Source organism: Hyperolius riggenbachi, chromosome 7, assembly GCF_040937935.1.
Source record: "Hyperolius riggenbachi isolate aHypRig1 chromosome 7, aHypRig1.pri, whole genome shotgun sequence".
NCBI classification, from domain to species: Eukaryota; Metazoa; Chordata; class Amphibia; order Anura; family Hyperoliidae; genus Hyperolius; species Hyperolius riggenbachi.
The window spans coordinates 249,644,328-249,669,240 of NC_090652.1; the positions used below are offsets into that span (position 1 = coordinate 249,644,328).

The 24,913-nt window shown below is 45.4% G+C and overlaps 1 protein-coding gene across 3 annotated transcripts in view; it reads left to right on the forward strand.

Moving 5' to 3' along the window:
* Positions 1-24,913, forward strand: part of GPR155 (G protein-coupled receptor 155) — a 104,182-nt gene that overhangs the window by 68,209 nt on the left and 11,060 nt on the right. For all 3 annotated transcript variants that reach the window (XM_068245469.1, XM_068245468.1, XM_068245470.1), the window contains exons 12-15: positions 1,995-2,131; positions 7,961-8,056; positions 16,649-16,713; positions 22,492-22,632. In XM_068245469.1, the coding sequence (XP_068101570.1) occupies positions 1,995-2,131; positions 7,961-8,056; positions 16,649-16,713; positions 22,492-22,632 (439 nt within the window). The remainder of the gene's footprint in view (positions 1-1,994; positions 2,132-7,960; positions 8,057-16,648; positions 16,714-22,491; positions 22,633-24,913) is intronic.

Consider the following 24,913-nt stretch of genomic DNA (forward strand, 5'->3'; position numbering starts at 1 on the left):
GCAGTTCTGTCTCGTGATAGGCTCAGAGTTTGCAGGGGGGGAAGGAGTTACAGGACTTCAGCTAACCAGAGTAATCCCTCTCCCTGCTACTGATTGTGAGCAGGCAGCTGTAGGTCACTGAGACATATGATTTGGTACCCCAATTATCTTCATTTTATTTTGCAGAAACTGTAACACAGGAATAGGTGTAAACATTTGGGGGAGGGGCATCTAGGTTTTGCTGGAGGGCCCCATGATTAGTAGTTATGACCCTGCTTGGAGCAAAACTAATTTTGAATGTCATTCTCCATGTTTTATGTGTTGAGCAAAGATAATTTTACCTTGTCCCTCATTAACAGCAACTTCTGATCATTGTGTGTTGAATTCATATTGTGCAGATTTATTTCAGGGACACTTTAAAGAGAGTCTGTAACAAAATGTTCAGCCTTATTTATTCTATCCTATAAGTTCCTATGCCTGTTCTAATGTGCTCTGTCTTACTGCAGCCTTTCCTAGTTGCACAGTGGCTGTATTATCTCTGTTATATAATCTAATCTTCTTTCCTCTGATGGCTTTGTCAGGCTTAGGCTGGAATGTGCTGTTCTCCTTGTGATAGGATAGAAGCTATACACACCCTCTCCAGGCCCCCTGCAGGCTCTATATGAGTCACAGACTGAGCTCTCAGCCTATCACATGCCATGTCTTTTGTTTGTAAACACTGCCTGAAACTGGCAATTACAAGCCAGGATTGCAGCAGGGAGAGCCAGAAACAGCACAGAGGGGCCCAGGAGAACATAATGAATAGAATGGCATGTTTTTTATTGTAAGAATTTTAGAGTACAGATTCTCTTTAAGGACAGCTACAGTGTTAGGCCTAGTGCACACCAGAGCGGTTCGGCTGCGGTTTGCGATCCGCTTGCGGGTGCGGATTCGCTAGGGTAATGTATTTCAATGGGCTGGTGCACACCAGAGCGGGAGGCGTTTTGCAGAAACGCATACTCCCGGGCTGCTGCAGATTTTGGATTGTGGATGCGTTTCTGCCTCAATGTTAAGTATAGGAAAAACGCAAACCGCTCTGAAAAACGGCACTTCAGAGCGGTTTGCCAGGCGTTTTTTGTTACAGTAGCTGTTCAGTAACAGCTTTACTGTAACAATACATGAAATCTACTACACCAAAAACGCTTCACAAAACCGCAAAATGCTAGCTGAAACGCTACAGAAAAGGAAGAAAAAGCGTTTCAAAATCTGCTAGCATTTTGCGGATCTGCTAGCGGTTTTTGGTGTGCACCAGGCCATAAAGCATACCTGAGCCAAACTGGTCTATTAAAATGGAGGCTACAGAGATGTATATGCGTGAGTGCTGAGGCTTACCGCTTTTGCCAATCACTCCTGTGATGATCCGTTCGCCTACAAAAAGACCCCGGTTGCGCCCTCGACTTGGATTAGTCACCGACCTTTAACCCGGACATAATAGGCAGAGCATCCACTATATGTCCGATCCAACCCCCTTGTACTATGGTCTGGACAGGAACACGCAAGCCGAAAATGCAGGAGCTAGGGTAGCACGGTCACAAGGACATATATTGCACATGTGCTGCCGAGTATGTTAGGGGTTAAAGGTCGGTGACTCAATCAAGGAGCTTCCGTTGACTGTTGCTTTTGCAGGGGAACAGAGCATCACAGTAACGCACTGCAGATTATGCGTTGGGATTGTGATGGGATGAACACTTCTGGCGAAACGCAACAAGAAAAAAAGGCCCAATTGACTTGCTTTGCCGTTGCATTACCCTGCTGTAAAACAGGGTAATCCAATGCAATGCAGGTGTAAAATCGGCTTGGATGATACAGCGTAACATACAAGTGTCCTAGTTGCATCTTGTAGAGTATGACAGGGAGTCTTGTGTTCTGGCAATAGTGAATTCCAAGCATATGTAGCACACCCTCTCCCCAGGCCTGCTGTTGATGGTACATTGTATTTTGTACTATGTGGAGTAACACTGCTTTCCTTCTACCAGCACATGAATGTTTAAGTCGCTGCAACTCTCAGAGATGTCCCCTATCCCAAGAAGAGCAACAGCAGCTGCACACATCAGACACGCAGACCGCCAGGCACGTGTTACTCTGCTTACTCCTCATTGTGGGCCTCTTTGCCGTAAGTTCACTATGTGGGTTATTTTCTAAGCAGCTTTTTGATTGCATTGCCCAATTTATATCACAATTGTACTTTTGCTGTGAAAGTAAACAAAAAAAAAGGCTGTTAGCCATTTGTGTGAATGACGCCAGTTTTTAACGGGAACCGGAAGTGAAAATGATATGGAGGCTGCCATATTTATTTCCTTTTAAACAATGCAAGTTGCCTGGCTGTCCCCCTGTTCCTGTGTCTCTAATACTTTTGACCATAGTCCCTAAACAAGCACGTGGATCAGGTGCTCTGACTCAAGTCTGACTGGATTAGCCATATGCTTGCTTCAGGGTTGTGACTCAGACACTACTGATGCCAGAAGATCAACATTACTGCCAGGTAACTGGTATTGTTTAAAAGGTAATTAAATATCACTCTCACATACAGTTACTTTTTAAGGCTAGGTTCACAGTCCCATCTGGTTCCTGACATAGATGTAACATGTAATTGTGCCCGTTGTAACAGATATGTCATAGATTACAGCCACTGTAGTCTGACTGAAGGCTGTAGCTCTCCTGTTCCCTATGCCAGTGCTGCCCATTAAATGGTGTAAGTAGTGCAGTTTGTTGCTCCCTGGAGGTCTTACAACTGATTTTATGTGAATGCGCGTGTTCTCTAGAATGGCAGAACCTCAGTGGGAATCCCAGGTTATGAGCCGGGTGACTGGTATAGGTAGAGTGGGGACCCTTTTCATAAGAGGAAACCTCATAGCTGGTAAAAGGGACTAGTACACAATGCATTTGTCTGCAATCCATTTTGGAAGCTAATATCCCCTCTCTGCAAATGCATCAATTTGCAATCTAATTGTTTTTAATGCTGTTAGTGTTCCAGTTTGCTGTGAGTGTCTTGAGTGCAGAGGGTTACTGATTATTTGTATGTAAACTGACCTCTCCCCTCAGCACCTGCTTTTTCTTTTAAAATCATGGTCCCTAAGCAGGCTGAGCATAGCTCCCCTTCTTTATCTGCTCCCACAACGAACACCTGTAAATGGATCCCATAGGTCAGGGGTCTGCAACCTTTAAGACATAAAGAGCCACTTGGACCCGTTTCCGAAAAGAGAAAAAAACTGGGAGCCGCAAAACCATTATAAAACAAATCTAGCACTGCCCCCCAACACCCCCATTCGCACAAATCATTAGCAGATATGACCCCCATATGCACAAATCGTTAGCAGATATGACCCCCATATGCACAAATTCTTCAGCAGATCTGACCCTCATATGCACAAATCGTTAGCAGATCTGACCCTCATATGCACAAATCGTTAGCAGATATGACCCCCATATGCACAAATCGTTAGCAGATATGACCCCCATATGCACAATCCTTCAGCAGATCTGACCCCCATATGCACAATCCTTCAGCAGATCTGACCCCCATATACACAATCCTTCAGCAAATCTGACCCCAATATGCACAATACTTCAGCAGATCTGAAAAGAAAAACCCATTTACGCACCTAGTCAGGCCTCCTGTCACGATCTCCTCCTGTCCCGACCTCTGGTTCCGACCTTGTGGCGCGCAACTCCCACGATCCTCTTCCTACGTCACGTCCTGCCTACATTAGACTGCAGGGCTACGGGAAAATGGCCGCCCGAAGCCCTGCACTGCACTGGTCCGGCGGCCTCTCTGATAGGCTGCCGGCCAGCGACAGCACATGTCACACGCGCGCCGCAGCCACTGACACCAGAGCCGCGGCGAAGGTGAAAAAGAGCCGCATGCGGCTCTGGAGCCGCGGGTTGCCTACCCCTGCCATAGGTAATACAGGATCTACCTACTTGTTTTGTCCATTGGGGAAAATTGCCTAATAGATAAGACGGATAAGTCTTAATCTCCCATTGGTGCGGCCAGTATAATACAGGAAACACACAATGCAATTCCCTTTGTGATCGACAGGTAATCTGACAGGAAGTTGTATCGTGTGCACATGTCCAAATTGCCTCCGATCGATAAAGGGATCCATTTTCCACTAACTTTGCAAAATCGATCCCTCTATCAATGAGAGATAGATCACACAGGTCATAAGTATTTGTCCCATTCCCGTCAATTGGACCAAAAGTTGTATTGTGTGTTAGCAGCATTAGAGCGAATATTCTAAATTTTAGAAATGCCCGTAATGTCTGCCACTGGGGATGGGGGAAAGTACATGATCCAGCAAACCGGGGTTTTTTTTATTAAATGTTGTGTGGGGTGGGGAAAGGTTGCACAATGTGGGAGATGCAGGACAGTAGGACTGCTAAGAGGTTGTGGGTGTGGCTGCAGATGCCCAACACATTGCAGTGAGATCTTCCCTATATTTGTAAATACAATAAAAAAAATGCAGTTCCGTAACCTTTTCGCAAACCTGGCTAAATTCTGATATGACCCAGAAGAGGTTGCATACTCTTCCCACCTAGCCCAGACCATGTTTGCTGGGTCACTTGTGTTCTCCACTAGAGATGGCCAATGAGACGCTAAGCTTTCTGCCTTGTATACAAACTACATACAAATTGTTGCAGCTTGGAATTAAATGAATTCAGTTCAGTGCATTTTATTGACAGAGTCCCAAGCTGCATACAATTTGCATTATATTTCCATGCATCCCAGTAATTAGCATTTCACTGAGCAGCTCTGTAAGGAGAGAGTGCTTTATCCATCATACCACTGAGCTGCCCAATGCTGCAATAATATGCAGTAGTTAAAATATTGTTTAATCCTTTTTACATAAAAGGCACAAGTATTAATCGACCCAAACACCTTAACATAGAAACATGACATTTTAGATGTATATTCCTTTCAAGATGTAGGCACCCACTAAGAAGGGTTTTTTTTTTGTTTTGTTTTTTAATTAAAGGATTACTGTAGGTGGCAAAGGGGAAAAGAGTTGAACTTGGCTTCCAATGGTTCCCCGAAGACGTCCTGTGTCTGCGCTGCCACTCGCCGATGCTCCGGTCCCCACCGCTGGTTACTTATGGAACTTATGCGACTTCACTAAATCACTGTGCCTTACTGCGCCTGCGTGGCCTTCTCTTCAATCCCGCTGATGTCCCAGGAGCGTACTGCACAGGCTGTACTGCACACGCTCCCGTGATAGCAGGAGCGAAGAGAAGGCCGCACAGTGGCAAATTTCGGAAGTAAACCAGCGGCGGTACCAGAGCATCGACGCGTGGCTGCGCAGGCACAGAATGTCTGCGGGGGATCATTAGAAGCCCCAGGTAAGTCCAACATTTTCCCCTTTGCCCCCAGTAATCCTTTAATTCTGCCTTTCGAAGGAACCCGTGGTTGGAGACCTACGAAGGCTACCATAATTATTACCTTTTAAATTATGAAAATTGCCTGGCGGCTGTCTAGCTGATCCTCTGTCTCTAATCCATTTAGCCATAGATCCTGAACAAGCATGAAGATCTGGTGCTCTGACTCTGACTGGATTAGCTACATGCAAGAGAGGGAAGGAGGGTGGAGCTCGAGCAAAAGCAGTTACAGTGTGAGACAGAAGCAAGAGTGGGAAGGAGGGTGAGCTCAACAGAAGCAGTTACAGTGTAAGACAGGTGCAAGAGTGAGAAGGAGGGGGCACAAGGGGAAGCTTGAGCAGTTATAGAGTGAGACAGAAGCAAAAGTGGGAAGGAAGAGCACAAGGGAGAGCTTGAGCAGAAGTAGTTATAGTGTGAGACAGATGCAAGAGTGGGAAAGGGAGGGGGCACGAGCAGAGGAGCTTGAGCAGAAGCAGCTACAGTGTGAGACAAAAGCCAAAGTGGGAAGGAAGGGGCACGAGAGGAGGAGCTCAAACAGAAGCAATTACAGTGTGGCAGAGAGGCAAGAGGAGAGATAACATAAAGGTTTAACAGCTGACCTATAAGAAAAACATAAAAACAATACTATTGGGAAATAAAAGGGATAGTGCCAGAGACTAAATGAAAATAAATAAATACATGACACAGAGGTCAGTGGCGTAGCTAAGGAGCTGTGGGCCCCGATGCAAGCTTTACAATGGGGCCCCCCAAGCACTCTATACATAACAATTGATACGGCGCACTGAAACCTGCCAGTGGCAACTAGTGTCAGAGGTGCAAAAAGGGGATGGGGAACAGTTTGTTAATGATTTTCTCTATTTAAAGTATCTAAAGAAGTGATTATTATGAGCACAGGACCAATAGACCAAGAGCTAATATTGTAGTTGAGGGAGGGCCCTTCGGGGGCCCCTCTGGCCCAAGAGCCCCTATGTGGTCGCAACCACTATTGCTACGCCCCTGACATAGGTGGAAAATAGGCTAGGAATAGAGTCCAAAAGAATGGAATTCTGAGCCGGAGCAAACAGAGGAAGAGATAGTGGAGTTGAGTACGCTCTTTTGTACTATGGTTTTCTTTAACGCCTGCAGACACACAAGTTCTGCAGTGTTTGCATTTGCTACACTTCAGATTTCTAAAAAAAATAAACCTTTTATGATTTAAAATACTTAAACTTCTCAAATAACATTCTGTGTTTGATTTTCCAACATAGCTAAGCACAGGTATTTAGCTAGTTATGCAAGAGTTCTCTTTGTTGTTTTTTTGCCCTTATGTGGAGACTTCTTCTGAGTTTGCATCTGTCTGTTTCTAATAACAGAATGCATACCGTACTTCATTAGCAATGTAAAACCACCACACAGTTCCGTTGTGTTATGTACATTCGGACGGCGGGAGGTACTGTGACCACCAATAAACTGGAAAAAAGACTTGTGCAGCTCTGTAGGTCTATAGTAATGTTTAAACAAAAGAGAAACTTCACTATACAGTGGCTTATTTATACTTGAGGTGACCTGATGAAACAGACGTGTGCGTACAGTGCAAAGCATTCAAACAACTAGGCTGTGTTCCTTTTCCTTATACTCTGCTTGAAAGGGTTAAGTTTCAGGTATAAAGGTACGTTTTTCTCTAGTGGTGGACCTAATCGTGTAACCTTCACTGTCGAGACCTTACAGCCATAAAACTCTCTTGCATGGCAGAAAACAACTTCTGAGTCGTCATATTGCTAAATTTACTATGACAATATCCTAAGAGAGGGCTAAATGAATAATGCAACTATATTGCACATTGATAAGATCTTTTAAAGGGAACGTCCGTCAAAAAAAAACAAAAAATAGTTTCACTTACCTGGGGCTTCTACCAGCCCCATGCAGCCATCCTGTGCCCTCGTAATCACTCACTGCTGCTCCAGTCCCCCGCCACCAGCTAGTTTCGTTTTTTGCCAACCTCTGGGTTGCGTACATTTTTACGCATTCTCGCTGGCGCAGGAACATTAACGCATATATTCTTTTTGCGTTAGCGGTGCAATGCTAATAAATAAAATGTATCAGCGTTGCACCGCTAACGTGAAAAAATGTATGCGTTAATGTTCCTGCTGACCCTAGATATAGATCTCTCTCTCTTTCTCTTTCTTATATATATATATATATATATATATATATATATATCTCCTATTGATGCATTGATATTTTAGCTAACAAGAGCAGTACAAACACGCTGTGTGGCTGCAGCTGGGCAATATGTGCTGCTCCATGGAAAGGGAATGAGGCATGATTGACAAGTGGTGTATGAGCATGGGAACAAAAAGAGAAAATGCTCATTTGCCACTCATTGTTTACAGCATTGTGGGGCAGCTGTGCACACGCTACAATTTCAGCCTGAGACTTTCTTTCTGCACCATCTCAGCCGAGAATGGTCTAGTGTGTGAGGCTTTTACTATGAATACACTATCACTTTAAACAGAATTGTTTTCCTGATTCAGATGTCTTCATCCTCATGTTCTTATCAAACGGGTTTATTTTTTTCTCCCTATCACAGAATGTATCCAGCTGCTTCTGGTGGCTGTTTAATCCGGAGCCAGGAAGGCTGTATGTGGAGCTTCAGTTCTTTTGTGCTGTATTCAATTTTGGACAGGTACGTTCACCTTGTACACTGTCTGCTGTCATCGTGTGATATGTGTACTCCAAATGCTACCTTTGGATTGAAAGTGAATACCCCACAGTTGCTATATATTTTTTTTTGTTTTGAAGCTAGAAAGCCTTACTTTTATTTTCCTTGGGCTATAGTCACATGATTATGCCTATGGTCACATGATTGTGCCTAGCAGAAGACCATAGTTCTTGGCACACATTGGTAAAAATAATCTGCCTAATCAAAATGCATGATGAGCCTGTGATTGTGGGTAACTGGAATGGGGAAAGCAACAAATGCCACTGGCCAGTTTACAGCTGGAAGGTGAGCCTCTGTTAAGGGGACCACACACGATAAAGCAAAATGATCTAATTTTACAACAATTCAATAAAAACACTTATATTTACCATATTTTTCGGACTATAAGACGCTCCGGACCACAAGTCGCACCCAGGTTTAGAGGGCATAAATCAGGGGGAAAAAATATACTAACCCTGGTACATCTATGGTGCAGGGGCGTCTTGTTGAGCGTATTTTATTTTTATCATGTTTTATTTTACTGTGTACATCTATCTATGTAAATCTGACATGCAGAGTGAAGGTAGAAAGGTAGTTTAGTAGCAAGTGGGAAGCATGTGAGCATAGCAGAGAGGCTGTGGGTACTAATATTCAGGGAGAAGAACTAGCAGCAGTACATTGTCTGCAAGCTGCCGATCTAAAGCTGACATGCCTGGTGAAGGGATAGAGAGCTGAGCAGTGAGTGGAGAAGCTATGTGAGCATAGCAGATAGCGAAAAATACTGTAAATTGTTGTTCCACTGTTTAATTTCCAGACAGCTATTACTGCTCTTTTAACTTTTTTAATGCAAGCAAATAAAAACTAGACACAGAAAGGCTGTGAGCTTTGTATGCTGGGCAGGGCCGGCGCTACCATAGAGGCTAAGAAGGCAGCTGCCCCAGGGCCCCAGACCTTGTAGGGGCCCCCAGTGGCTACAAAAGAAAAAAAAAATTTCAAATCGACCTTATAGTTTTTGAGAAAATCGATTTTAAAGTTTCAAAGGAAAAAAAATACACATTTAAAAACCAGCCGACTTTAATGGTTAATAGCAAATCCACCTTAAAGAGAACCCGAGGTGTGTTTTAAGAATGTTATCTGCATACAGAGGCTGGATCTGCCTATACAGTCCAGCCTCTGTTGCTATCCCAAACCCCGCTAAGGTCCCTCTGCACTCTGCAATCCCTCATAAATCACAGCCGTGCTGTGAGGCTGTGTTTACATCTGTAGTGTCAGTCTCAGCTGCTCCCCCGCCTCCTGCATAGCTCCAGTCCCTGTCCCTTCCCTCCAATCAGCAGGGAGGGAAGGGATGCAGGCGGGGAACGGAGTTCTGCAGGAGGCGGGGAGAGCAGCAGACTGACACTATAGAGATAAACACAGCCAGCTCTGACAAGCTGTTTGTCAGCAGCGTGGCTGTGATTTATGAGGGATAGCAGAGTGCAGGGGGACCTTAGGGGAGTTTGGGATAGCAACAGAGGCTGGGTTGTATAGGCAGATCCAGCCTCTGTATGCAGATAATATTTTTCAAACCCACCTCGGGTTCTCTTTAAATTCTAGAAGCCCTAAATTTGAAGGAGATCATTGGGAATAAGAGGAAAAAATTTTTTCAAAAAGACCTTATAGTTTTTGAGAAAATCGATTTTAAAGTTTTGAAGGGAAAAAGTATACTTTTAAATGCGGTAAATGTCACTTTTAGTACCTAACGGTAGTGTAATTTTACATGTATCAAAAGAAAGAGCAATAAATTTCCTGACTGGGTTTTCAGGGGGTCCATACGCAGCCGCATTGCTTTGGCCAGGGATCGCTATACAGCCGCAATATGGCTGTATGAAGATCCCTGGCATTTTTTTCCTATTTTCCCCCCAAAAAATTTATGTTTAGATTGTGGGAATTTTTTTTTTTTTTTAATTATGTGGGGTCCCCCCTCCTGAAACTTTTTAACCCCTTGTCCCCCATGCAGGCTGGGGTAGCCAGAATGTGGAGCTCCGACCAATTGGGGCTTCAAACCCTGACTATACCAGCTGCAAAAAAGGTCCCTTAATGCCAATTTTTGCTCTGGGGTATCTGTTTGGGGGGCCCCCAGGTTTATTTTGCCCTGAGGCCCCATTGTTGCTTAAACCGGCCCTGATGCTGGGAGAACTACTAGCAATGTGTTAATTTGTCTGCCCGCAGCCTACTATAAATCTGACATGTCGGTGAAGGTAGAAAGAGCTGAACTGCTAATAAAGCAGTGCGCATAGCACGCTGCCCATCTAAAGCTGACATGCCGGTGAAGGGATAGAGAGAGCTGAGCGGTGAGTGTAGCAACTTGCAAGAAGCCAAGTGATATGCACATTTCACACACGCCTGTTACACTCACCGCTCAGCTTTCTGTAGATCCCTTCACCGGCATGTCCGCTTTAGATGGGCAGCGTGCAGACACTGAAAAGCTGCTAGTCCTTCTCCCGGTGTATAAAGATCACGGCCTCTCTGCTATTATGCACGTTTCTTCACTCGTCGCTCTCTTCCTTCTATCCTTTCACCGGCATTTCAGATTTATTTTAGCAACGTGCAAACCGTTAAAAGCAGCTGGATCTTCTCCCCGACAAAGCTCACAGCCTCTCTGCTATGCACACTGCTTTATTAGCGGCTCAGCGCTCTCTCCCTTCACCGGACATGTCAGAGTAGGCAGCGGGCAGACAATTAACATAATTAAAGATCTCCCTGCAGGCAGACCTCACAGACTTCCTGTCTCCAGTAAGCTCCGGCTGTGAAGTTGCCGCTGAGACAGTGGACCAGCCCAAATTTGTAGCCTTCGGACTTTAAGACGCACTCACTCCTTCCCCCAATTTGGGGGGAGAAAAAGTGCATCTTAAAGTCCGAAAAATATGGTAATTCTTTCGAGAAATCTGATCAAATTTCCTAGTTTTTGTTTGGTGCATTTTTCTGGTCATTTTTAATGAAAATTGAATGGTGCAAGGTAGAGGCCTGCACGTGTGTAATTTTCAGACCTGCAGGCATGCTACCCACACCTGACCCACAACCTGCTTTCTGGTGAATCTGGTACCCACATACCCGCTACCTGCACCTGACCCGCAACCCCATTAAAATAAAAAATGGGTATTTGAACCTCACCCGATGCAGGCCTTACACTTTCAGTTTCTTGATGTATAGACCCCTGTCATTTATTCGGAACAAATAATCGTGTATTACATTGGTCACATTTTTGAAATGTTATAATCAATCAGAAAAATTGATTGTAATTCTTGTATTGAAAAGAAATTTTAAAAATGTATGGAGAGTGGCCACCTTTACTCAGTATAAGTAGTCTGTATCCCAAAAGCAGCAGGTTGTGTGGACAAAACCCAGCAGTTTTTGCATAAAGTCGGTACCAGGACCTCAAATTTGGAGTTACTGAAGTTGTGTAAAAAAATGTTTAATGATCCAGTTGTTATTGGTTGAGTACTGGTGTTGAGTAGCTTCCTGTTACATCACTAGTGGCTAACTTTCCTTAGCATTGTTGCTTTACTTACAGTAGTGTGATCGGATCATTCTTGCTAGATGTAGAGTGTAATTTGCCTTCTTAAAACTCCTGAATATGCAAATGATCTCTTTATGCCCCGGACAGGCACATATCCAAAACCGCTGGTGTATAGCAAGCCTATAGCTTATACTTTTTCCAGAGCCACCTCAACCCAACATGCAGACCGCCTGCTTCAGACTTTCTGGTCCTCATCAGTGCATGGCAGGGATTGATATGGCTCTATGGGATAGGACTACTACTGTTAGCAGTGATTTGGTATAAAGACAGATTGCTGGTAGCAAATCTGCCGTGATTTGCCATGTCACATGTGCAAACCTACTGTTGCACCATGTTCTGAATGCTTCTGAACAGAGCTTGAATTTCAAGCAGAGTGGACTGCAGTGGGGGGTTAAGTTATCTTTGACCCAGCCTCCGTGACCTGCCCTCCACAGTGTGTTCCAACTCCCCAGCTACTTCTTTCTTCTGGCTGTGAATAGTGTTGGGCGAACAGTGTTCACCACTGTTCGGGTTCTGCAGAACATCACCCTGTTCGGGTGATGTTCGAGTTCGGCCGAACACCGGATGGTGTTCGGCCAAACCGTTCTGTCACATGGCCGAACTAAGAGCGCATGGCCGAACGTTCCCCGAACGTACGGCTAGCGCTGTGATTGGCCGAACAGGTCACGTGGTTCGGACCCGAACGCGCTCTGATTGGCCGAACTGTCACGTGGTTCGGGTAAATAAATACCCGAACCACGTCATATCTCCGCCATTTGTCTGTGGGTTTAGCTTTGGGTAGGCAGGCAGGGTAGTTCGCGCTCCAGCCACGCTAGCCAGGGTCCCCCCAGTCATTGTGTCGCTGCTGGGAATAGTAGTACACCGCTCGCTCAGCCACACTATATAGCATTGTGTTTACTGCCACTCTGTGTACTTCGCTCAGCCACACTATATAGCATTCTGTTTACTGCCACTCTGTGTCTGCTGGGAATAGTAGTACACCGCTCGCTCAGCCACACTATATAGCATTCTGTTTACTGCCACTCTGTGTACCTCGCTCAGCCACACTATATAGCATTGTGTTTACTGCCACTCTGTGTCTGCTGGGAATAGTAGTACACCGCTCGCTCAGCCACACTATATAGCATTGTGTTTACTGCCACTCTGTGTACCTCGCTCAGCCACACTATATAGCATCGTGTTTACTGCCACTTTGTGTCTGCTGGGAATAGTAGTACATCGCTCGCTCAGCCACACTATATAGCATTGTGTTTACTGCCACTCTGTGTACCTCGCTCAGCCACACTATATAGCATTGTGTTTACTGCCACTCTGTGTCTGCTGGGAACAGTACTACACCGCTCGCTCAGCCACACTATATAGCATTCTGTTTACTGCCACTCTGTGTCTGCTGGGAATAGTAGTACACCGCTCGCTCAGCCACACTATATAGCATTGTGTTTACTGCCACTCTGTGTACCTCGCTCAGCCACACTATATAGCATTGTGTTTACTGCCACTCTGTGTCTGCTGGGAATAGTAGTACACCGCTCGCTCAGCCACACTATATAGCATTGTGTTTACTGCCACTCTGTGTCTGCTGGGAACAGTAGTACACCGCTCACCCGCCACTGTATAGCATTGTGCTCTGTGTCGCTGCTGGGAATAGTGGTACACCGCTCACCCACCACTGTATAGCATTTCTGTACTGCCACTGTACTGCTGCCAGTCAGCATGTACTTTAAGGATAAGTGAAATGAGGAAGAAATCCGTTGAAAGAGGGAGGGACAAGGGAAGAGGTGTTTCCCCTGACGGTTCACGTACAGGCCACAGGGGAGCACCCAAGAAAACCCACTCAATACCGCCCATGTTGTCCAGGACAACAACCCTCACAAATCCAAAAGAACAGGACCAGATAATTACTTGGATGACCTCTCAAGCGTCCAGCAGTGGGTTAAGAAGCACCAGCACATCACGCACGAGGTCCGAGTCCTCAGCCAGTTACAAGGAGCCAGTGGGCACAAAGCTGACACAACCGGCAGCGACACCACGCACACAACTGCCAGATAACCAGTCCGATGAATTACCTCAGGACACAATGGGGTATTCGCAGGAGCTATTCCCAGCCCAACAAACTTCCACCTTTGATAGGTCAATGGAGGAACAGCCAGAAATGTTGTGCCCGGATTCACAACCATTAACTGTGGGAAATGCACCGCGCACTGAAATACAAGGCGAGTCCGAGGAGGACTCGGAAACCCAAATCCCAGAGCAAGTTGGGCAGGAGGGGTTGCAATTGCAGGAGGTCGGCCGACAAGATCTGGAAGACGACGTTGGAGTGAGCTGCGCAGAGGTTGTTCTGGGGAGCTCTACTCCACGGCGGCGGCCCCCCACAATGAAATATGACGAGTTTCAGGAGATGGAAGAGGCGGGTATGGACAATGTGGACATAGACCCAGATTTTGTTTGTGAACGAGAACATCGCCGTCGTAGCAGCAGCACAGATGAGTCTGTTGAAGAACCCACTGCTGCACGAGTTCGCCTTGTGCCACAAGGTAGGCGGCGCGCAATTTCAGGCACCACAAGCGTGGAAGTTCAAGTGAGAGGCAAAAGAGGCGCAAACAGAAATCGCCAGCAAGGCAGGTGCTCCAAAGTCTGGGCTTTCTTTGAAGACTGCACTGAGGATGGTACTATGGCGATTTGCAAGGTGTGCAAGACCCGCCTGAGCAGGGGGAAAAGTATTAACAACCTCTCCACCACCAGCATGAGCCGCCACATGCTATCCAAACATCCCACTCTGTGGGCAAACGCGGCAGGACAGGGTACCAGCAACACTGCCTCCCTTGGGGTCACCAGACTCACCACCAGACCCGCCTCAGCAGCAGCAGTAGCCCAGCCATTGCGTGTAGTGCTCTTGAGGTCTCCCAGTGTTCATCAAACACAACAACCAACAGCCCTTCATTTACATTTATGACTGCATGGCGGCAAAAAGCATTGCTATATCCGCACGCTTTTTGTCCTCATGCAAGGCCTGGGATGTTGTGTCTCACAAAGCGTGGCCTTCTCCTCCTGCGCCTTCTCCTGTTCCATCACGTGTGCTGCTGCTGGGTTAGCGTTTCCAGTCCCTGTTTATTGAACCTCTTATCTGTATTACATTTATGACTGCATGGCGGCAAAAAGCATTGCTATATCCGCACGCTTTTTGTCCTCATGCAAGGCCTGGGTTGCGTCTCAAAAAGCGTGGCCTTCTTCTCCTGCGCCTCCTCCTGTTCCATCACGTGTGCTGCTGCTGCTGCTGGGTTAGCGTTGCCGGTCCCTGTTTATTGAACCTCTCATCTGTATTATATTTATGACTGCATGGCAGCAAAAAGCATTGCTATATCCGCACGCTATTTGTCCTCATGCAAGGCCTGGGTTGTTGTGTCTCAAAAAGCGTGGCCTTCTCCTCCTGCGCCTCCTCCTCCTGTTCCATCACTTGTGCTGCTGCTGGTGCTGGGTTAGCGTTACCGGTCCCTTTTCCTGGAACCTCTTCTCTGTATTACATTTATGACTGCATGGCGACAAAAAGCATGTTACCTGTGCAAAGAAACATGACATTTTCCACATTTAAAAGACAGTTTTTCCTTTGAAACTTTACAATCAATTTTCTCAAACTATAAGCTCTTTTTCAAATATTTTTTTTCCTCTTGTACCCACTCCCAAGGTGCACATACCCTGCAAATTTGGGGTATGTAGCATGTAAGGAAGCTTTACAAAGCACGAAAGTTCGGGTCCCCATTGACTTCCATTATGTTCGGAGTTCAGCGCGAACACTGGAACATCGCGGCGATGTTCGGCAAACGTTCGCGAACATCTAGGTGTTCGCCCAACACTAGCTGTGAAGGAGGAAGAATTGAAAGCTGGAAGGCACCATGGATTGAGCGCTGTAATTACAGTGCAGGAGATTTTGGAGCACACTGAGTAACTGCGGCGCCGTTAGAAGACAGGGCAGAAGTTACATTTTAAAACACTAGAATTCGGCCTCCAGCAATAGCTGGAAGCCGAATTGTATAATTTCCCACCATCCAAGTGGACCTAGAGGGGGAATAGTAATTAACGTCGATGGGTCTCGTGCAGCAGCAGGATAAGCCATGTATCGGCTGTATCCTGTGCCCAAGTCTCCCAGCGGCAATTTACATATGTACAACCATGGATGGCAGCACACAGAAGCCGCATAAAGGGTGAGTTAACCCCATCCGAGGCCTGTTCCACCCCAACTGTGGTCCACTGTGCTTGAAATTCAAGTTCTGTTCCGAATAATTTGAAATGGCATTTCGATTCTGAATGCTCATGCCTAGTTGCTAGCAGGTTGTACATAACACGAACAATAGACTTGCGTAGGGACTGCCTATAGGCAGCAGTGTCACTTCTCGTAAATATTGACTACGTTGTTATTCTGCAAAGGGAGGTGAAATCTCTACAAAATTGTGGATATGGTGACTGTAAGTTGCGGCGTCCTATTGCTGCTCCTAGGGGCGTGTCATAGTGACAGGTTGCAGAGCAGAATTGTCATGTGGTATGACCATTGCACACATTCTTGCAGCACATTTTCTAAATTGAGATCCAGTGAGCTTCAGTGCTTCCTGGTGACCTGTGAAGTATCTGCAGCACTACTCACTGCTTCACTTTTTCCTACATGTCATTTACAGACTTGTTCAGCTTCCCCAGCTTGTGTTACTCCCATCTAGCCTTTGCCAGCTTGTCTGGCCCCAATGGCTTGCCTGACCCTGGACAGACCACCTCAGATTGCTTGGCTAGCCCATCCATTCCTTGTCTGACCCCTGTTAACACATTTTCTGGTTTGCCCAGGCCTGCTGTGGCTTGTCCAGCCTGCAATGATCAGCAGTTAAAAACCAAAAAACAGGCTGCATTAGCTCTACATACTTTTGGCCAGAAGTGTAGATACAGTATATTTGCACTGAATTCACATCTGTTGTAATATATAGTACATTCCCACTGTATGGCATATTTAACATTTTGCCTTTTTTTCTTGCTACTTACAGGGCTTCCTGTCATTCGGCATTTTTGGATTGGACAAACACCTGATTATTCTTCCATGCAAGAAAAAGTATGTCTGTGTATATTGTTTTTAGAAGTTATTTTTAATCCGACAGGAACAGTCAGTGGAGGCTTTAAAGGGAACTTGAAGCGGGAGGGATATGGCTGCCACCATATTTATTTTTAAATAATACTAGTTGCCTGGCAGACCTGCTGACCTTTGGGGTCAGTAGTGTCTGGATTAGCTGCATGATATTTTCAGGTGTGTGATTCAGTCAGACTTTTGTCAGGAACAATTGATCTGCATGTTTGTTCGGTGTCTGTGGCATAAAGTGTTAGATGCAGAAGATCAGCAGGAAGAGCCAGGCAATGTGTATTGTTTAAAAGGAATTAAATGTCAGCCTCCATATTACTTTCACGTCAGGTGTGCTTTCACCAATGATCAGTGATAAGCTGATTTTTATTAGAATGGCAATTAATTTCTATTGTATTTGGTACTGGATTCAACAGAATGGCAAATAATGCAAGTTTGATTTTTCCTGGTAGGTCTTTTATATAAATCCATCCTTATAACTCACTGGTGATCTCAGAATAGGGGGATACATTTATTATTAACCAAAATAGAGGAAATAGACATTTCCTGTTCAAAACAACGGAACAAAATAATGTCACCAAAAGTTAAGGGTCTTGAAGTGAAACTGTTTGTCAAACATGCAGTCATGTGCAGAGAAGTTCCTGTTGTCATTTTACTGTCGTGGGTTTCACCTCTTAGTACAGTATAATGTTGTTAAAATAAACTCTGGTATAATAAACATTTAGGTATAGTAAACTACCTCTCCAGGTTCAATCTCCATTATAAGTCTATGGGAGCAACGCCTGGTATAGTAAACTTTGATATAACTTCTGCTATAGTAAACATGTTCTTTGGCCACTATGTGACGCTGACTGTGGCTATAGTAAAAAGAGGGTGGTGCATGCGTCATATGTAAGTGTGAAACCCATAGTCTGCTGCTCTCTTCAGGCTGGTTTGCAAGTGAGTTGATGCCTGATAACATTTTAATTACAAGAAGAATGGCACCAGCACTAGATATACAGTACTGTACAAGTTAGCAGCCTGGGGAAAATGAGGAATAATGTAAATGTAAACCAGAGGATGCAACACTTCCACTTTGCAGTCACTGATAAAAATATTGTTGCAGCCCTCCCACGGGATTGTAAGCACGCCCGGGTATCTCTTCCCTTGTTAACAATGACGCTAGTAGAGTGTGGAGTGCAGTACAGGCTACTTTCACTTGTAGTGTAGATCTGAGTGGGCCTACTCACTGCAAAACTAAGGAGGGTGTAGAGGAGAGTCTCACCCGCAGAGGTATCTGAGCCATTCGCATTGCATTACAGGTATAAGTGGCTTATCTTGATTGGCTGCATTTAAAAGAGAGATTTTTAGTGGCTCACATGCGAGCAGAAAGTTCTCACAGGAAGCAAGTAACTGCTGCTATTCAGTGACTGCTGCAATTTTTTTTTTAAGGAGACCTGAATACTGTACCAGCAATTTGTCCAGCCTGGCTATGCAGCCTTAAAGTATACTTAAAGGAATCATCAAATTGTGCTACCCCCTGCTTTTCTTACCCGGGGCTTCTAGCAGCCACTGTGTCCCACGGTGAATCTCCATACGCAGCCACCGGCCTAGGGTCCCCGCCGGTGCAGAGGCCGACCTCCAGGTGATCCTCTACTGCGCCTGCGCCGCTATACATCACCTCCACATAGTGTACTGCGCCTGCGGAGGTGATTGCCTGCGGAGGTGATTGCCTGTGGAGGTGATTGCCTGTGGAGGTGATTGCCTGTGGAGGTGATTGACAGCGGCGCCCCAGGCTGCAAGCGGAGATGCGGTGTAGGTCATAGCAGCTGCCAGGGGCTAGAGCCCTGGATAAGTAGAGGGAGGGGTAGCATCATTTGATTGAAGATTCCTTTAACCTTGCAGTGACAGTCCACCAAATGTGCGAGTGCTTGTACTGCACCTCCAATGGGAGGACAGAGTTGCTCCTTTGCAGCACAGAATGTACCAGGGCATGCTGGGCCATTTCTAGGACAATTTCTGATATAGTAAACCACTTTTCCTGGTCCCTTGGAGTTTACTATAATGCGATTATACTGTAATTTGTCCTCCACAGCTAGCCTGCAGCTTTTGACATCCTTCCGGATTTAGTTTGATACCCACTATTGAATAGCAAAAAAGATATCTGGGAACTACAGCTAAGAAAAGGGATGTCAGAAGCCAATGTGCAGTAGCCTTGAGGATAATTGTACGTAATAATGTTTGTAGTACAATCATCTTTTTAACCCTTTGCACTCGTATGTCCCGCATAGCAGGACATACGGTAAAGCCCGATGCGCTCGTACTTCCTGCTATGCGGGACATCCCTGCAGCGGTGGTTTGTAGCGCATCGGGACTGCCGCAAACCGCCGATCACCATGTGACTGTTTGTGGGCATGTATTACTACATGCCCACACTGTCTGTGCCCCCCCCCCCCCCCCCCAGCCCCATACCTTCTTTCCCCCATCAGCGCTAGAAGGAAGTGACATTTTGATTTGAATTTCACTTCCTTTTCTTTTTTTTTTGCAAAAAAACAAGAAAAATAATTGCAGATTAATTTTTTTTTTCTTGCAGGTTGCCTGCAAAGTTATAGAAATAATGAATGGCATCCTATGGGATGGACTGGGGGAGGGTGTAAATAGTAGCCAGTATTTTATTGCTAATCTGCCCAATCGAAATACCAACGATTGCATTGTGTGTAGGGACAGTAAGACCCCGGGTGGCGGGCATAAAACTACCTATTATAGTGAAACTTGCTCACGCAGGCCTGGATTACACCCAGGAAACTGTTTTTCAATTTACCATACCTTGGCTTTCTCCTCTGCTACCAGCCAATAGAAGATGCCAAACTGTCCAAATAAGGTATCAAATTAAATGTTATGTGTTCTTTAAAACAGTGGTGCCCAACCTTTTTTTGCCCGAGGGCCGCACTTCATATGAAGATAAATTTTGTAGGCCGGAACACATACATATAAAATTTAAATATAAATCTTTAACATTTTTCTAGTAACAGTTAACATGGTGTTAGAAAAGGAAAGAAAATGGCAAGCCAAGAATTGTTGTACTCACCATCTATTGCCCATTTTCTGGGGTACCTGGATGGTATGTGCAGAGGCTCTCTAGGTGATCCCCATCCCCCCCCCCGCCCCCCCGCCCAACACAAGTGCTGTGTGAGCTGCAGGTAGTTGCAGCCTACTATTCAGCAGAAGCCGGGGTCCCAATTAGTTGCCGCGGGTGAAGGTCAGCGTGGAGCAAGTTTTTTTTACAGCTTGACTGGCTGGTAGCGTGTGATGTCATACTGTCCCTTGAGATGAGAGGCCGGAGCAGCGGCAAAGCATGTGGGAGAGGAGAGCCGGAGCATGTGAGTAGAGCCGAAGCAAGAATCCATGCTGAGGAGGAGGATCAGGGATTGCGTCATAGGTTTACACAGTGTACGCACGTTCTCCGCCTCACGTTCTCTGCAGTAGCGCTATGATAGTTAGATCCTCGCCCATTGCTTGATGCAGGAACCTCCCTCCAATAGGAATAAGGCTTATTCCAATTGGAGGGTGGTTCCTGCAGCAACCAATGGACGAGGGTCCCTAACTATCACAGCGCTACTGCGGAGAAGGCGAGTATGCTGTGTAAACCTATGACATAGTATGACACAATCCCTGATCCTCCTCCTCAGGACACTTCCGCGGGCCTTAGGTTGGGCACAGCTGCTTTAAAATAAGATTTACCATGTTACGGTGTTATGTTCCATGTTAAAATGGGAGAGAGAGTAAGAGGGAGAGCGCATTTCTTTTTTTTTTTTTTTTTAAACTGAGCAGAAATGACTTCCTTTAGGAAAGAACTCTGAGTGGAAAGGGTTAAAGTGGATCAGAGATAAACTTTTACGCATTGCATAATTGTGTTCCTTTCATATAGTTTATAGGGCATTTCTCAAGCCAAATACCTTTTTGTTTTTTTTTAATACTCTAATTTCCTATAAACTAAACAAGCCTCGCCCACGGCTTCTCCAGTGCCTTGGCACTCTCAGACCCATGTAGCAAGGGCTTATGGGAGCTCAGTCTGGGCAGGAGGAGGAGGAGGTTACTAGCCAGGGATTTCAGAGGCAAAAGGGAGGAGGAGAGGGGAGTGAAGTTTTCATAGGTTGAAGGCTGGAGATACAGATCAGCTTGCCTGTGTGTGATGACTACAAACAGAACATGGCTGCTCTCGTATCACAGGAAGAAATAATCATATACTGTTGAAGCTGTTTGCAGCTAGATTTGCTGTGTAAACTATCTAAGCTCTACATAAGATATATAGACAAGTTACTTGTTATAGTTTTTCATCTCGGATACGCTTTAACTTTTTGCTATAATTTTTTTTTTTAGTTTTTTAATGTACATTGCGGCACACTAATATCCAAGAACTGCAGCAAAGAAAACTGTCAGAACCCTATGTACAGTAACCTTAAAGAGAAACCATAACCAAGGATTAAACTTCATCCCAAACAGTAGCTGATACCCCCTTTCCCATGAGAAATATTTTCCTTTTTCTCAAACTAATCATCAGGGGAGTCTGTATGGCTGATATTGTGGTGAAACCCCTCCCACAGTGTGATGTCAGGACCATGGTGTTGGCATCACACTGTGGGAGCCTTGTTGCATTGTGGGAAATAACAGCTGTTTTCAACTGCCAAAGAAGCAAGCAGCATCTACTTCCACTGACATCATCTGCCAGCAGTAAAAATGTTGGCATGTGATAAATGTCAGAATGCAAATCAGGGGGGAAAGATTTTACAATGGGCGAACACTGACTAAATCATTTATACATAATTATTGTAAAAAATTAAGCACTTTTGTTTGTTATTTTCACTGGAGTTCCTCTCTAATGCCGGGCATACACGGCTCGTTTTATGCGCCAGATCGAGCCTGTGGCTCGATGCCGCGCATCCCCGCTTGTGTGCGCGGATTGATTACCGCTCGTCCCCGCCGGCGCTTCCTTATCACAGCTAGATTCCCTGCCATTGTCCGCCGGCGGGAATCGAGCGGGCGGGGGTCGAGCGGCATGATCGGGTCAACTGAATATTATCAGCTGGTCGATAGATGGTACAGAAACGTACCGTGTATCTCCAGCATAAGGATAATTGTACCTATTAATGTCTGTAGTACAGTTATCTTAAAGACCCCTACTCGGCAGACATGAATCTTTTCAGTGATCTCTCCCATTCCTCTCCATATACTGTAGTACAGTATATTGACATTATGTGGCAGTATTTGTAAAATGGCAAAATGTCTTAATTGGACAGAGACAAAACAAGCTGTTACTAATCATTCCTGTTGTTGTATACTCTGGATTGGCACATGGCGAAGATGCCCCTTACCTTCCTGTCACTGGGATGCTACTGCTGTAGTTTAGCCATTCATGCCATGGTTTAGCCATCCATCTCACCAACTTTCTAAACTAGTGATGAACGGCCCATTGTGCTTGTTCATACCTGGCTGCTGGAAGTTGCTCGCTCTTTCTCCACCTTGTTGTCCCTTGCCCTCTTTCCATTGCCACAGCCAAGCTGTGTCCTTGTACTGCACTCATTCTCCACAGTGTTGCCCTAATAATAAAGCAACGATCATTGGAGGTGACACTGAGCATGTGTATGAGGCTTTGCTCTTCCACTTTCCACGCATATAACTTTTAGCTTTTATTCTGTAATCTGTAGCATTTTAAAGAACAAAGCGAGTTGCATTTTAAATAGAATTCTTGTGACTTTATCTATTTCTCTTGTTTAGACTTCAATTCCTGTGGAGTAGCAAAGAGCCCAGTGTGACACCAGAGGAGAGCCAACTGCCAGAGGAAATCCGTATGACTTGTCACCAGTTTGTACAGTACCACAAAGACCTGTGTGTCGCGAATATAATCAAGGAGAGAAGGTAGATCTGTGTTCTGTGGGCCAAACTGCCAGATAATAAAGTACCCTTTTCTCCAGAGAGCAAAAGTGTTAAAATAAAACACCTGACTGAATTTAGACTGAAAATCATGTGCAGGAATAGCCAGCTGATCAGGAGACACAGCGACTTCCTCTTTACACCAGTATTGACACTTCATTTCCCTTCTAAAGGTGGCCACTAATGATCCAATCTTTTTCATCCAATCTTACCATTTCTATGTAATATAAGGTAACTGCCTGAAGTATCCATTCAGTATATTCACTCAGTTTACCCTTATGCTACATAGATTTGGTAAGATTGGATGAAAAAGATTGGATCATTAGTGCCCACCATAATACACTGCGCTAAGAAAATAATTGACTGAAGCCCAGCCAACAGTCTATCTGTATAGGCATCCTTTGTCTTCTGTAACCCACAGCATAACTGTATTTGATAAAGCAGAAAACAGCTGATTTTAACGATCACCTTGCCAAACGCGAATTCACTAAACTTAATACTGCACTGAAAAATATTTTACCTACTAGTGAGGTAAATTACAGACGTGTGCAGTAAATACCTCAAGAAATGCAAGTAATTGCAATTCACAAAGATTAAAGCATTCGCTACATCAAGTAAAAGTGTTCGGTATTTGAGTCCAGCTCTGACTAGCTGGTAACTCACAATATAAATGCGTAACAGGTGTGGCAGACCGCCAACAGGGAGAGCCAGACAGCCAATAGGGAGAGCCACACAGCTCTGCTTTTCAACCCATTTGTTCAGATACTCTGGAGGGTGGGACTTCAAAGCAGCAGAGCAGGAGAAGGACACCTTTTTTAAAAAGGCTTTTCTAAATCCTTTCAGATGTGCATATCTATATACAGGTAGTCCCCAGTTATCAAACGAGATGGGGGACTGTAGGCTCGTTCTTAACCTGAATCCGTCCTTAAGTCGGGACGTTGTGCCATCTGTGTTCCCTGTGCTTCCAGTGGTCCCCCCTCTGTGTCTCTCGTGCCCCGTAATGCAGAGTATGCGCAGCGGGAGGCGCAACAAGTCTCACCTTCTTCCATGGCGGCTCCGGGCCAATCAGCGGCGTCCTCTCACCCCTCAATGTTCCTCCCGGCGGCTTCCCTAGCGTTGCGTAATGACGCAATCAGGAGGAGACCCCGCGGCTCCTTCTGATTGCGTCATTACGCAACGCTAGGGAAGCCGCCGGGAGGAACCTTGAGGGGTGAGAGGATGCCGCTGATTGGCCCGGAGCCACTATGGAAGAAGGGGAGACTTGTTACGCCTTCCGCTGCGCATACTCTGCATTAGGAAAGTGGGCACAAGAGGTAGTCCACGGGCTGCATGACGTTGGCGGGCGTTCGTATCGGCAGGTCGTTCGTAAGTCAGGCGTTCGTAACTCGGGGACTACCTGTACTGGTATACAGAAGAGCGCCTTCTAGTGGCTGCTGCACATCTAAATGTATGCCAGGAATGCACTAGACAGAAAAAAGCCTGACTCGTGCAAACCACTTGTGGGAAGACTCACAGCTTCCTGACTGACCTGCTCCACAGCTGGTGAGATTTACCGAGCGGTGCTTAGTGAATCGAAGCATGCTTTTTCGGTATATTACCGAACTTCTGCCACATGCAGAAAATCTCAATTAATTTGGAAGAAAAAGTGTAAAATCCCGAATGCACCCTGTATGTATTTATCGAACTGCCCTTAGTGAATTGAAGCCATAATGGGTGGGCAGCATTTGGGCATAGCAAAACTTATCAATTTACTTTACTCCCATTATCAGTGGAAAGTGTCTTTATCCTCCCTTACTCCTACCCTTAGAAAGGTAAATACCACTTGGCTGGGCATGCAGAAACTGTCATAGGCTCTAGACCTGATTGTCTACTTCAATAATCAAAAATGATTGTCCTGGCCGACAGCAACTTCTATACTGCATGTCAAGACTGAAATTACTTTAGATAATAGGATGAGAGACCGAAAAATAACACAGAGAGCAAAGAGACCGAAAAAGAACACAGGTTTTTTTTAAAAAATGCAGTGACCGTGCCAATAACCAACAAAATGGCTGAGCCAACATGGCGACAGAATAAAACTATAACCAATGGTGGAAACTTAGTAAGGCAAGTAGGCCTGTTACTTCAAGATGTAGCAATGTGAAGTTTGTGACCACAGTCCCATCAATATAATCGGGTGCCCTTGCGGTCAATTTGCCCGAGCCCAGGCGAATGAGTATTCAATCCACAGTAAAGACCAGCACTCTTAATAGACTATTCACTGGAA